Source organism: Labrus bergylta, chromosome 22 (assembly GCF_963930695.1).
Source record: "Labrus bergylta chromosome 22, fLabBer1.1, whole genome shotgun sequence".
NCBI lineage: Eukaryota > Metazoa > Chordata > Actinopteri > Labriformes > Labridae > Labrus > Labrus bergylta.
Window position 1 is genome coordinate 529,886 of NC_089216.1, and position 14,073 is coordinate 543,958.

Below are 14,073 nucleotides of genomic sequence, written 5' to 3' on the forward strand. Positions count from 1 at the left end.
TGATAATAATAATAATAATAATAATAATAATAATAATAATAGTATAATAATAATAATAATAATAATAATAATACAAATAATTATATAATAATAATAATAGTATAATAATAATAATAATAATACTCAATAAAAAGTATTAAATCTGAGTTTAACATTCCACATCCTCCATTATGGGCTTTTTATGAAGAATTCTTTTTTTTATATGAAAATGAAAACTGTCTTTAATGATAAACTAAAACGTGAGAGAAGAGAAGGAGACGTTTCCTGTTGGATCATCACACAAACATGTTTTCCGCTCTACGTGACGGGCGGTCGTGAGATTATTTATTATCAAATAAACAAACATATAAACAATTTGAGATTTTTCGCTGGAAACTGCATCACATATTTACACTTAGTGAACAATAATTTACAGCCACACTCACAGAAAAAACTCACTCAGACTGGAGATTTAGAGTTTAAATCAGCTTCTCACTTTACGTTCAATGAGCTCGGTCAGATGTCGGGGACTATTTTACGCTGTGGATGAATCCATATTTGATGCCCCATAGTGAGTTTGTAAGAGCAGCAGGACGACATTGATTCACCATCACCACTCGTTTCAGCTGCTCCCCTCAGGAAGTCGTTTTAGAGTACCACTCTTACAGAAACTTACAGCCGTTTTCGTTTCACCATTGCACCGTTTTAGATAAACATCATTTACTACATTTTCATAATTTTGTTCATTTTAGAAATGCATGTTTTATATATCAAATTTTGCACGGACTTGCTCCTCCTCCTTTGAAGGACTTTATAAAGCTGAAGTCTGCCAGTGGGATCGGCAGCAGGGGCCACAGCCCGAGGAGACTGTGAGGCCCCACACAGACGCACTACATTCAAACTGTTCTGTCAGTCAAAGGAGCTAAATATTAGAATATTCTCCCACTCACAATAAGAGACTCACAAACATATGCAACCTCCAAAACACACCTCAAACAAGTCTGTGACCACCTTTAACCTTTAACCTCGATTATTGTCTTGTGTCACTTGTGCCTTTGTATTTGTATTTTATTTTTATTTACTTTCTGTTACCTGCCTAGAGACAACAGATGGAAACAAGCACTTCTGCCATAATCTGGCATTTGTTACAGCTGTTCATTAATGTGCACTGTCCCTAACAAATAAATAAATAAATAAATAAAACAAAAATAAACTCTTTTATTCCCACTGCAATACGCATTTTAAAGCAGGCTAGATAAACAATGTTTTTTAAATGCTGTGCATGTGTTTTTACCTATTTAAGGGACTTTTAGCTATTTATGACCTGATGTGAGTGTTAGTGTGAATGTTTCTATGTTTTCATGTTGAGCCTCAACAAAAGGTCATTTTCTGTCACAATGTGATGGACAATAAAGTTTTTTGGAATCTTTGAATTTTGAATCTTAACAGAAGAGAGTGTCAAATAACACCGGGGATCTTTCAGTCAGTCGTACAAAACAAAGCAGTACGGTGGCTTTTCATGTCGACCCTGCAGAGGGCGCTGCGTCCTGGATGATCGCTGACATCGATTTCAGTCTCTTAGTCACAATCATTGATTTTGTTTTGAACAAAGCGGGGAAAAGACTTTTCCACAGACTTTTATGAATATTTTTTTTAGATTACGAGGATACAACGCCTCCCATGATCCTCAGTCCATCGTATAAGGAGAACGCTTCCTGACCTCCAGGTGTCTCAGGTGGTGTTCCTCCTCTTCATGAGAGCGAGCCCGGACCCCCTCTTGATGGACAGAGAGGAGTGAGCGTTCCTCATTTTGTCTCTGAACGTCCTGGTCGAGTAGTAATACAGCAGCGGGTTGACCACGCTGTTGGACGCCGCCAGACACAGCGTCACCACCACCGCCCGCTGCAGCCCCACCGTGATGTCACAGCTCCAGCGCTCGCACACGGCGTGCAGGTGCACAGTTCTGATCACGTGATAGGGCAGGAAGCAGAGCAAAAAGGTCGCCGTCACCATGGTGACCAGGTGCACCGAGCGCCGCCTGTTGCGAAGTTGTTGAGCGCTCTTGGATGACCTGTTGGCGTGCAGGCTGGATCGGATCGTCAGGTGCCGGATGATTCTGCTGTAACAGACGATGATCGTGAGAAAAGGGAGGAGGAAGCCGAGGGCCAACGCCACGTAGTTTAGGATCAGGACACGCGTCCAGGAGGAGGGGCTTGATGGCTCGAAGCAACGTGGAGACCCGCCCCTGAGGCGCAGAAATACAGAAAGACAGATTTGATTTCTTTATTCAAACTGAACATGACGGACCGTGGAGTCAGACAACTGGAAGAGAGCGAGAGGGGAACGCCATGCGGGACAGAAGCCGAAAGGTCAGAGTTCAACCTCGGCCGCCCGCCTGGAGGACTAAAGTGACTCTCACCTTTTTGTCACCCCTTGGGTCAGGAAGGGGACAGAGGACACGCCCACAAACAGCCAGACTCCAAGACAAACCAACAAGGTCCGAGTGGGCGTGGCCAGAGAGCGATGACGAAAAGGCTGAGCCACAGCGAGCCAACGGAGCATGCTCAGTAGAGTCAGGAAGAGGATGCTGAGGCGGGAGTAAAAAGGCCGTTTAGTATGTGTGTGTGTGTGTGTGTGTGTGTGTGTGTGTGTGTGTGTGTCTGTGTGTGTGTGTGTGTGTGTGTGTGTGTGTGTGTGTGTGTGTGTGTGTGTGTGTGTGTGTGTCTGTGTGTGTGTGTGTGTGTGTGTGTGTGTGTGTGTGTGTGTGTGTGTGTGTGTGTGTGTGTGTGTGTGTCTGTGTCTGTGTCTGTGTGTGTGTGTGTGTGTGTGTGTGTGTGTGTGTGTGTGTGTGTGTGTGTCTGTGTGTGTGTGTGTGTGTGTGTGTGTGTGTGTGTGTGTGTGTGTGTGTGTGTGTGTGTCTGTGTCTGTGTCTGTGTGTGTGTGTGTGTGTGTGTGTGTCTGTGTCTGTGTCTGTGTCTGTGTCTGTGTGTGTGTGTGTGTGTGTGTGTGTGTCTGTGTGTGTGTGTGTGTGTGTGTGTGTGTGTGTGTGTGTGTGTGTGTGTGTGTGTGTGTCTGTGTGTCTGTGTGTGTGTGTGTGTGTGTGTGTGTGTGTGTGTGTTTCTCTATAAGGAGAGGTCTCTGGCCACGCCCACTCGGATGTCAGGTGTGTGTGTGTGTTTGTGTGTGTGTGTGTGTGTGTGTGTGTGTGTTTGTGTGTGTGTGTGTGTGTGTGTGTGTGTGTGTGTGTGTGTGTGTGTGTGTGTGTGTGTGTGTGTGTTGTCACCTTGTGTACAGGTTGACGTAGAAGCCAAAGACACACAGGCGGCACAGCCAATCGGGGAAGTCCCAGACGCCGCCCTGGAAGTAATAAGCCAATCGCAGTGGGAGGGTGAGGGAGAAGCTGAGGTCTGATAGGGCGAGGTTCATCATGACCACAGAGGAGGCGGCGCTTCTGGAAAAGAACCACAGAGAGAGAACAGTAGCGCCATGTTGGTTTCTGTGTGGTTTAAATGTTGGAACAGGTGAAGAACATCGAACACGTCCAGTCAGCAGTCTGATCCAATGTCAGCACGTTTTGCAGATTTATATTTTTATTGCCTGGTGACTTTCTTTCCAGCATTTTAAAAAGTTTATCTGATGGACACATTTTTCTGTGTGCTGACAAGATCAGTTATTTGCATGCCATACACAGGTTTCCTAATCAGCTGGCACAGCAGTGATGTTGGCCTCTTCCAGGTTCAGCTGCAGGATCAGTTGTTATACCAGTCTGACCTGAATCTTTACTTTTTAAGAATAAAATGTTAAGAATCTGAGATCCATTTTTTAAAGGTGACATATCCTCCTCCTCTTCTTCTTCAGTGTAAATAAGTCTCAGAGCTCCTCTTCAACATGTGTGTGAAGTCTCTTGTTCTGAATCTACTCTGATCCTGTATTTGATCATGTCTATAAACCCCTCTATTTCAGCCCTGCTCAGAACAGGCTGTTTCTGTGGCTGTACCTTTAAATATGTAAATGAGCTGTGTCTGACCACACCCCCTCTCTAGAAGGGCTTGGGTGTCTCGGTCTTTCTCGCTCCATGTCCTATTGTTTACGGTGAGAAGGCAGACTCAGAGGGCAGAACAAACACCTAGCTGTGGGAGTGTCACCCACCTGGGGGAGGGGCTACTGCCCTTTGTGATGTCATGAAGGAAAAATCTCCAAACGGCCTGTTTGAGCACACATTTTCTGAAAAGTGGAGCAGACAGAAGATGGAGAGGATGGACTTTTCTCATCATTGGGGGGTTTGTAGACTAGAGGAACATGTTATAACAAGATGTTAAAGTGTATTTTGCATAATATTTGACCTTTGAAAAATTGGAATAGTATCAGGTGTAAACATTGGAGAAAGCTTTCATTGGTTCCCATGTAAATATTTACAGCGGTTGACTATATGAATAACATATCCAAGTCATAAAACACTTTATTTTAAAGTGCACGTCATTAAAAGGTTTAGAAAGCTGCTCTTAAATGCAAATAAAGAAAAAACTTTAAAAGACTGTAAACTCAGCTGTCGGTCAGTCTTTACCAGGACTCTGACACGACCTCACTTTCTGATGACGCTGTCAAATATCAAATCAAATTCTGCCCAGCCCGGGTACGAAACAACCGGGACAGTGTTTGACCATCTAACTGTCTGATGTGGAACATTAAAAATGAATGGAAGTCAACCGAATGACCTTCAGAAAAAACATTACAAAATGGTTTTGTCGGAAATTAGAAAAGAATGTTAGTCAGTGGAAAGTCCTCACAAGGACAGATACGTGTGTGTGTGTGTGTGTGTGTGTGTGTGTGTGTGTGTGTGTGTGTGTGTGTGTGTGTGTGTGTGTGTGTGTGTGTGTGTGTGTGTGTGTGTGTGTGTGTGTGTGTGTGTGTGTGTTTATGGGTTCTTGTTTTGAGAGTTCAAAATAAACAGGATTAAACGGAGAATCCTCAAAAAGAGATGCATGTTCGTACGTCTGATGTGAAAGGTCAAAGGTGAGTGTATGTCAATGGAAAGACCTCACAACAACATGAAAACATGTATGTGTGTGTAAAAGTTTGACAGTGAATTCTAACAGAACATGAAAAACGTGTTACCTGCGGCTTATCTGCAGGAAGAAGATGACCAACGCCCCGATGTTGGAGAGAAACGCCACGGGAAACAGCAGCAGGTAGGTGAAGGTGTAGGCACGGTACTTGAACTTGTCATCGTCATGGAAACACGTCAGCAACCCGACGCTCACAGACGAGTTGTTGCCAGCAAAGAGGGGCGTGGTTAACAGGCGTCCTAAAAGAAACATGAAGCAAACAAGTATAAACTACTGTGTGTGTGTGTGTGTGTGTGTGTGTGTGTGTGTGTGTGTGTCTGTGTGTGTGTGTGTGTGTGTGTGTGTGTGTGTGTGTGTGTGTGTGTGTGTGTGTGTGTGTGTGTTTGTGTGTATATGTGTGTGTGTGTGTGTGTGTGTGTGTGTGTGTGTGTGTGTGTGTATATGTGTGTGTGTGTGTGTGTGTGTGTGTGTGTGTGTGTGTTTGTGTGTGTGTGTGTGTGTGTGTGTGTGTGTGTGTGTTTGTGTGTGTTTGGTCACCTTCTTCTCTGCTCTTCATTTGAATAACGTCTCTGAACCGTTGGACTGTCTGTTTATCAAATCAGATGTAAATTCCTGATCTGAGCATGTACTTCACGTACTTCATGTACTTCACGTACTTCACGTACTTCACGTACTTCACGTACTTCACGTACTTCATGTACTTCACGTACTTCATGTAGTAGATAAACTGAACGACCTCGTGTGGTGAACCTTTAAAGATGAACGTTTAAAGAAGACGATTTTCTGAGGTTTGAGTTAACCCTGGAACGTCTCTTTACACTCAGGGTCAGACTGACTAAAGGCTTGTGTTCATTAAAACGTGTGTAAACTTCATACCACCAGCAAACAAAGTGTTAACTGATCTACTAACGGAGCGCAGTGAGGATTGAATCTTTCATATGAGCAAAACAACACGCATTGACCATTTAGTACGTTTGACTTAATGAATATTAAATATGGGTCGTTTCTGTCCTAACGTGTAAAACACTGGGAGGAGAAAATACAAACAAGTTAGTACACGCATTGTGATTTACCAAGCAGACAAAAACTGAGGTGATTGTGACGGTGTCTGTATTTAACACCTTCGAAAAGAACGTGGAGACCAGTGTTACACACAACAGGCTGCTGTTACTGAAGTTAAGATTAAGATTAAGATAGACTTCATTGATCCCTTAAAGGGGAAGTTTCAGTTTTTACACTCTGTAAGTCATGAACACACACACACACACCCTGATGGACATGCACTAATAGAGGGAAGTCAGAGTGACTGGGCTGATGGTGCCTTGCTCAAGGGCGCCTTGGCAGTGCTCAGAAAGTGATCTGACACCTCTCCAGCTACCAGACCAACTTCCATATTTGGTTCACACTGGGACTTGAACCACCTACCCTCTGGTTCCCAACCCAAGTCCCTACAGACTGAGCTACGTGTCTCTCCTCCAGCTCGCCCCCTGCGGTGAGCTCCTCTCCATAATGTGCTCGTCTCCTCCCTCTAAAGCTGCTGATACTCTGTAGGACGCTCTGATGGGGGGACCTCACCACTGTTTGTACTCCCGTCTTCAATACCTCTTTCCAGATCATTCATGTCCGATCAGACGCAGCGCTGACCAGCTGTCTGCTGCACAACAACAGGGAGTGTAGAGCGCCCGGTCCACAGAGGACACAGCTCACACCTCCTGCTCAATGTATGACACGTCATTCTTAAGATGAAGAAAAGAGAGGCCCTGTTTAATGCCCAGGTTTTCTTATAACCACATGTTCTTTGTAACATTCAGATTTATCTCCTATAACTCTAAAGTATTGTGTGTTTATTTGCCTCTCTCTCTAATACCTGTTTTGCGCTTGCAGTCGTCCTGCTTTCTGTCCAAACTCTCCGTGATGTAAACCAGTAGAACAACCTAACTTAAATAGCTCCGCCTCCACAAGGTTTGCACCTGGTGTCATTCACGCAAATTTTCACTAGATCACCCGCAAAACGCCCACCAACCAAACGTGCAAACTTTTGGAGTGAACACGCAATTTAGTACTCTTTAAATGGGAGCTCAGTAAATCTGGCCCAATGAGTGTGTTTCCTCCAGCCAATGAGAGCGCAGCAGGTGAGTTTAGGAGTGGATACAATTCAGTGATTGGACGAGATTCAAAGCGGTGAATATGACGGACGTGGACGTAGCAGCAAAGAAGAGAAAATATAATGAGAGTGAGGAGAAACACCAAGTGGATAAAGATCGTTCTAAAACGAGGGTGAACCTTGTGTTGGACGTGGAGTTGATCTACTTCCTGTTGGACAGGAAGGTGACAAACACCGGCAGCTAGCTTGTGCTAGTGTGCGTTAGCTTGCAGTGTAGCTACAAGCAGTAAACGTACACTCTACATCCTGCAGGGGGCGGGGCTTCTGGGGATGATGAGCCCAGGAGGAGGGGCCACATTTGAATGTTGTGTCTACACTCTGACTCTCAAAGTAAAATCCAGGCTGAGTCTTCCACTCGTTGGCAGATTGTCGGTCTACCCAGCGTGGTATTCAGCTTAAGGTGTTGTCTTACATTTTTTTGAAAAGCTAGTTTCCTGTTATTAACGCGTCTGAAAAAACAGATGCACCTTCATACGGAATTTGATACTAAATTACAGAACAGTCATAGTGATGAACCCAAAAATGAAGACTTAATACTTCCTGCTAACACATCTGTCCACATGCTGCTAACCACAAACATTCCTAACAACATTCCTGAACACGTCACAAAAGAACGTTTGTTCTTATAACTACAATACCACTGACAACTATTTAATTTTTTTTTTTTTTTAATTTAATTTAATTTAATTATTTTTTTATTTTTTTATTTTTTTATTATTTTATTTTATTTTAATTTAATTTAATTTAATTTAATTTATTTTTATTTGATTTGATTTTTGCATTGTTAAGGAGAGCTTTCATTGCCAGCTATGACTGCTTTGCCTGTTATGTTGTGCATTTGACTAATAAAGATAACTTGAACTTGAACTTGAACTGAAGGTCTTCGTGTCCATAGTGGAGGTCAGGACTGAGGGGTCGGGGGATGGGCAGGATTTTTTACTTTTACTCTAACTTTAACTTTTACCCCTTTCCTAAGTTTTGTGAGGGATAAATATTAAAAATCAGACATGGAGATGATAGAATATGACTCTTTTTCATCAAATACAAACTGATCTAAGGCAAATTAGGATTATATGTAAAACAGAAAGATCTCCTCGATCAACTGAACAAACATCGTGAACACAGACTTCTACGTAAGGCTCCTGTGAGGACCGTTTAGTTTGTGTGAACTTTGGCGCCCCCTGTGGACAAAGTGGTACATGTTCTCTCTCTTTTCTGAACTCGTCCACTTCCACCAGATACGTGTGCACGAACGCATCTGGTGGGATGAAGGGGTTAGTGTTTTCTGGGTTAGGTTTACTTCAGAGGTACAAACACTTGAGTTCAGTTTGTCCGACCTCGACCCTCCTCGCTGCCTCGTGTTTACAAACTCGCTAAAAATGGTTTACTCTGAAGTTTGACCTCAAACTCGGTCGTCATGGAGAGAAACTTTAAACATCCTGAAAACTCAACATTTCTCAAACTCATGAGCTACACTAGGTCATGTGATTTAATTAAAGTGTTTGATGTTAACTGTCTCTCACTTATAGACACTTAAAGACCACTGCAAGCTAACACACATTAGCACAAGCTAACCGGTTTGAATGGCGTCCAATCACTAAATTGTATCCACTGATAAACTCACCTGCTGCTCTGTCATTGGCTGGAGGAAACACACCAGCTCCGTCAACAAATGTCCCGAGTCAACCAGAACACAGACACCACCACACATGTACGGAGGTCCAGAAGGGACGATGGAGCAGCTTCACTTTAGGAGAAGACTGTATTTTATTTTGAAGGAAACAGGATACTGACTCTGTCTTTAAAGACTTTTCTGAGCCGGCAAAATAAAACAACCGTTGTCGTTATCACTTCAGACTCTGGTCTAAAGAACTGGTCGTTAGCAGGAAGTTAGTGTAAACTTTAAAGAGCTAGTTTACTCACCGTTCATCCTGTCACAGCTCATCCCTTCATCTCCACTCCGTCTGACTGCAGCCCTTCAACCGGTATTCAAATCCTCTGTGAGGCCAAATGTGGGAGTGTCACATGCTAAGTGGGAATTCCATGGAAGTAGACACACACACACACACACACACACACACACACACACACACACACACACACACACACTTAGGCAGAAGGCAAAAACACGGTCAATGAGTATGTGCAGAGAGAGAGAGAGAGAGAGAGAGAGAGCGAGAGAGAGACAGAGAGAGAGAGACAGAGAGAGAGAGAGAGGCAGAGAGAGAGACAGAGAGAGAGAGACAGAGAGAGAGAGAGAGAGAGAGAGAGACACAGAGAGAGAGACAGAGAGAGAGAGAGAGAGAGAGAGAGACACAGAGAGAGAGACACAGAGAGAGAGACACAGAGACAGAGAGAGAGACAGAGAGAGAGAGAGAGAGAGAGAGAGCGACAGAGAGAGAGAGACAGAGAGAGAGAGAGACAGAGAGAGAGAGAGAAAGAGAGAGAGAGACAGACAGAGAGAGAGAGACACAGAGAGAGAGAGAGAGAGAGAGAGACAGAGAGAGAGAGAGAGAAAGCGGGGAATGTGGGAAAGGAAAGGAGCCACAAATTGCAGTTCCTGGAGTGTCCACTAGAGGCTGGCTGCAGAAGCACAGGAAGTCACATACACACCCATTCTAAAAAGCCTGTTTTTACAGCAGAGATGAACATGTTTACAGCCTGGTTCAAAAAACCAAATAGGTGTGATTAGCTCATGTCTCCATGGACACACACTGTACGGGGGAGGGGATTTTTTAAAACTCCGCCCACATCCTCGGTTCCAGAGCGTTTCTCAGCACCGCTCATTGTTGCCAGGTTACGATAGTTCACTTCACCTTCCCTCAGTAATGTCTGTTAGGTGTGTTTAACATTCCCTTTAATTTAAATAAAACATGAAGACATGAAGGAGCCACGTCCTGTAATTTTGATGCAGCTAGATGAAGCTAAAGCTGACAATTAGCTTCTTTTAGTGGAGGGGAAAAAAATATTTTTTAGGATTTATAAGCGACATGTTGCAAACACAGGAAACATTAAGAGCAGTCAGACACAGAAAATATGAGTTAATATATACTCTTTATTTTTGTTTGTTTATCTCAGTGTTGAACATTGTTATTGCATATTTTTCTTATATCAACGTATCAGCAAAACAAAAATGGCGGCAAAAATAAGAACATCTTACTTCTTCTTCACCAACTGCTGCTTTGTCGTCTGCGGTGACGGTGCGACAGGTTGACCCAGAGATGACGACCTGTTTGATATCTGCTGTCGCTCTCTTCTCCTGTTGCTGGAAATGAGGTGGAGACGCCATATCTGCAACGCCATGTTAGCGTCTAATAATGCTAAGCTTGCGATAAGCCTCAGCGGTCTCTGTTTTCTCTGATTTGTAAATTGCAGCAGTTTGTGTTGTAAAAAACAAAAACCATCACAGGCGCCTGCACGGATAAGATTTAGTCATCATAAAGCAGGGTACCAGTATTTATCATGTAAACAGGGACATGAATGACCTGGTTCCTCTGTGTGCAGGTAAACATGATCAGAACAAGGACAAGACTCTTAACCTCCTGAGGAAAGCTAGGGACATACTTGTGATCCCAGATCATCCACTTCACAGTGAGTTTGACCTTTGACCCTCAGGACGTCGTTTTAGAGCTCCTGAGGAAGACAAAAAGACTCCAGGTCTCATTTTTACCCAAGTGCAATTAATATGTTAAACAACAATTAGCTATTTGTTGCTCTTTTTGCACTTGAATTGCACATTTGCACACCTCCACTTTGCACTTTAATAACTTGAATTTCCATTCTAGTTTGGGCTCTTGACTGATTTTATTGCGTTGTTTTTATTTGGTTTTATTTTTTGCTGTGTTGTCTGATTTTCCAATTCGTTTTGGTTTATGTTTTATAGTGATGTTGTCCTTGTGTTTCTTGTCTTCTGTGTGCAACGCAAATTGCAAAAATAAATCTATCTAAATAAAATAAAAAAATAATAATAGATAAATAAATATATATATATATATATATATATATATATATATATATATATATATATTATCTATCTATCTAAAATAATAATAATAATAATTTCCCTCGGGATCAATAAAGTATCTATCTATCTGTCTATCTATAAAGAATCTGAATCTGAATAACCGGGACACTTAAGTCCATGAACGGTAGAGTAGAAGTCTTTTTAGACACAGCTGCTGAGTCAGGACTCAGATGATTCTTGTTGTGATTCTGATGGTTATGAACCCTCACCCTGACTCTGGGTGTTGTTTACAGCCGGGCAGTTTACCTGCTCGGTGCAGGAACAGCAGCGGCAGCACCAGACTGCTGGGCAGAGACAGCAGCATGGGCGGCATCATGGCCACACACCTGGCGTTCATGCTCAGCTCTGAAAGAGAGAATATCATGATGGCCGTCAGGAACCCAACACACCTCATCATCAGAACTCCCAGGATGACCACGATGGTGTTGGTAGCCCTCTGCCTTGATTGGTCTGCCTGCTCCCTGTCCCCGCCCCCATCCCCTAGGCGAGGACGAACCAGAACGCAGACAACAGAGAGGCTGAAGAAAACGATTAAGATGAAGGAGACGACCCAGAAGCAGAAAGCAAAGCTGCTGCTCGATTTCTTGATTAACTCGTCGATTACGCCCATGCCCGAAACGCAAAACAACCAAACGCACATGGTGCACACGTTCCTGATCCTAACGCCGCCTGCCTGTCTCAGCCCTCTGTAGTTGACGGGGTAAACGACGGCGAGGAAGCGTTCCAGACAGGTGAGGACGTGAAACATGGTCTGTCCCGGTGCGGTAATGGAGAACAGGTACACCCCCGCCATCAGAAGAGCTCGGTCGTCAGCATAAACACCGCATTGGTACAGGCCACACCCTGAGAGGCTGAAGATTTCCATGGCAACCATGTTGTAGGTGAAGAAGTCGCTGTGGCTTATGGCGGCGGCCGAGTGCTGCTTCCTCCAACGTAGGCGTCCCATGTGGAGGACGAGGATGAAGAGAGGGAGGAGGAAGAAGACGACGATGATGAGGTAAGCCATCACCATTTGGTTGTTGGTTCTGTTTCTCAAACAGTACTCCAGCAGCGAGAAGTGGGAGGAGTTAGAGGAGGCGAGGTGAGGAAGAAGAGAGGATGAAGAGGAGTTAAACCAAATTTCTGTTTGTCTGTTAGTGGAGAGAAAGAAAGAAAGACTCACTGTCAGATTCTAGAAGACCAGAATTTAAAATGTCTCGTCTCCTTTTCTATTCCACTTTATCCTGGGAATACCGGTTGCTGTATTTTGAGTCACTACTAAATGTTTCAGTATGAAACATTTTGCTCCTGTTATTTCCATTTCCATCTTTATTAAAAAGGAAATAATCTTCAGAAAAGGTAAAGGGGTAATAGTGGATTTGAAGTGTCTAAAAATGTAAATTCTGATTGGCGTTTTTTTGTTTTGGATTTTGAAAATTTAAAAAAATCAGAGAATGGAAAAAGACCGAGTACTTTGAGTTTTCTGTTTTATCACAAGAAGAAGTTCACTGATTTACACGAGTCAAAGATACCATTTTAGACATCTTATCAAAAGCTCTCGTAGGGTGATTGGTTGGTCAATATTTCTCTGAGTTCAGATTCTTCATCCTTAGCATATCATTTAAGTCAGAAAGATTTGATTCTTGATAATCGACGGCATTGAAACACGATGTTCACATTCAGCCGAAGTGATTTGAATATGACAAACATTAAAGTAGATATTTTAAGTATTCTTTAATGAATGATATATAAGTCTGAAGATTTGATCAGTCCCACCTCTTCATCATAGCGTGTGTCTGACGGTCCTTCTCCAACCTCGGCCTTGGCTCTGTGGAACTCTTTAAGTACATTAAACATATATCTGTGAGTGACGGAGCGACGGATGGAAACAGGTCGATTTGCATAAACATACAATATATAGAGTGCAGTCAAATCAGACTTTCTCCAGCGTCTCTTTCATAACACAAACGTGTGATTCACTGATTTGTACTTTTATCTGTTGTTTTAGCTTATAATAATAATAATAATAATAATAATAAATTAGATTTATATAGTGCTTTTCTAAATACTCAGACGCTTTGACAGGAAACAACAAAAAACTAAAACTAAGAGAACAATAGAACATAGAAGTAGAGGGAAGAGGATGAGAGTCAGTGGTTGTAGGCGGTGATGAAGAAGTGAGTTTTTAGGGATTTCTTGAAGGAATCTTGAATCTTCTCAGGTAAAAAACCTGAAAAGGACAATAAGATCTTGTCTCTTTGTGTTTTGCCTTCTTCTTTGTCTCTCTGTGGTCAATTCTTTGAATTAAGAGGAGGGTTAGTGTAGTGTTTGTTTGACTCTTTGAAGTTGTTTTGCGTGTCTTTAATGGTCGTAGTTCGAGGTCTCTTGGGGGTTGTCCTGTTGTCGGCCTACAAATCATATCCAGACATGGTGACAAACGTTTAGATTATTCTCTAACAGTCAGGACTACAGGCACAAATAATGTCTCTTTTGAAAGCTAACAATCTGTAGTTCCAGAATGTGACTCAAATATAATTCCATTTGATTCATTTTCCTGATGTCTTCATTTTCGTCTCATCATGGTCGTTTTGAGTCTCTTTGTGGTTGTAGTCAGTTTCCTGCTCTCTGATGGAAGTCACCTGTTGGCCATTTGTCGACTCTTTCTTTGTATGTTCCTTCTAAGATAGTTTTGGTGTCTGATTTTCTTCATTCTCCACTTTCAGATCGTGTTTTTGTGACATTTTTCTCCCTTTTTGCCATTTAATGTTGTCTTTGTTTTAGTGATTCAGTTTTGAACCTGTTGTGTGTTGATCCGTCTGTTGTGTGGCTCTGGTTGTTTTGTGTCTCTTTGGGACAGATTT

General features: G+C 42.8%; 1 protein-coding gene across 1 annotated transcript; it reads right to left on the reverse strand.

Annotated features, from left to right (window-relative positions):
* Positions 1-302: 302 nt before the first annotated feature.
* Positions 303-9,250, reverse strand: LOC109978515 (cysteinyl leukotriene receptor 1-like). The gene is made up of 5 exons (XM_020627867.3): positions 9,133-9,250; positions 5,095-5,284; positions 3,263-3,430; positions 2,399-2,566; positions 303-2,224 (listed from the first exon to the last, which is right to left on the reverse strand). Exons 1-5 carry the CDS (start codon positions 9,152-9,154, stop codon positions 1,711-1,713), a joined length of 1,062 nt encoding a protein of 353 aa, XP_020483523.3. The 5' UTR covers positions 9,155-9,250; the 3' UTR covers positions 303-1,710.
* Between the last annotated feature and the right edge of the window lie 4,823 nt (positions 9,251-14,073).

Bases quoted from the DNA above. Each gene is read 5' to 3' on its own strand.
- LOC109978515 (XM_020627867.3), bottom strand. From the start codon at position 9,154: ATGAGCTGTGACAGGATGAACG. The intron at 2,567-3,262 runs GTGACAACACAC...CTCCCGCCTCAG, and splicing joins TACGTCAACCTGTACACAAG to CATCCTCTTCCTGACTCTAC. The intron at 2,225-2,398 runs GTGAGAGTCACT...TCTGCGCCTCAG, and splicing joins ACCCAAGGGGTGACAAAAAG to GGGCGGGTCTCCACGTTGCT.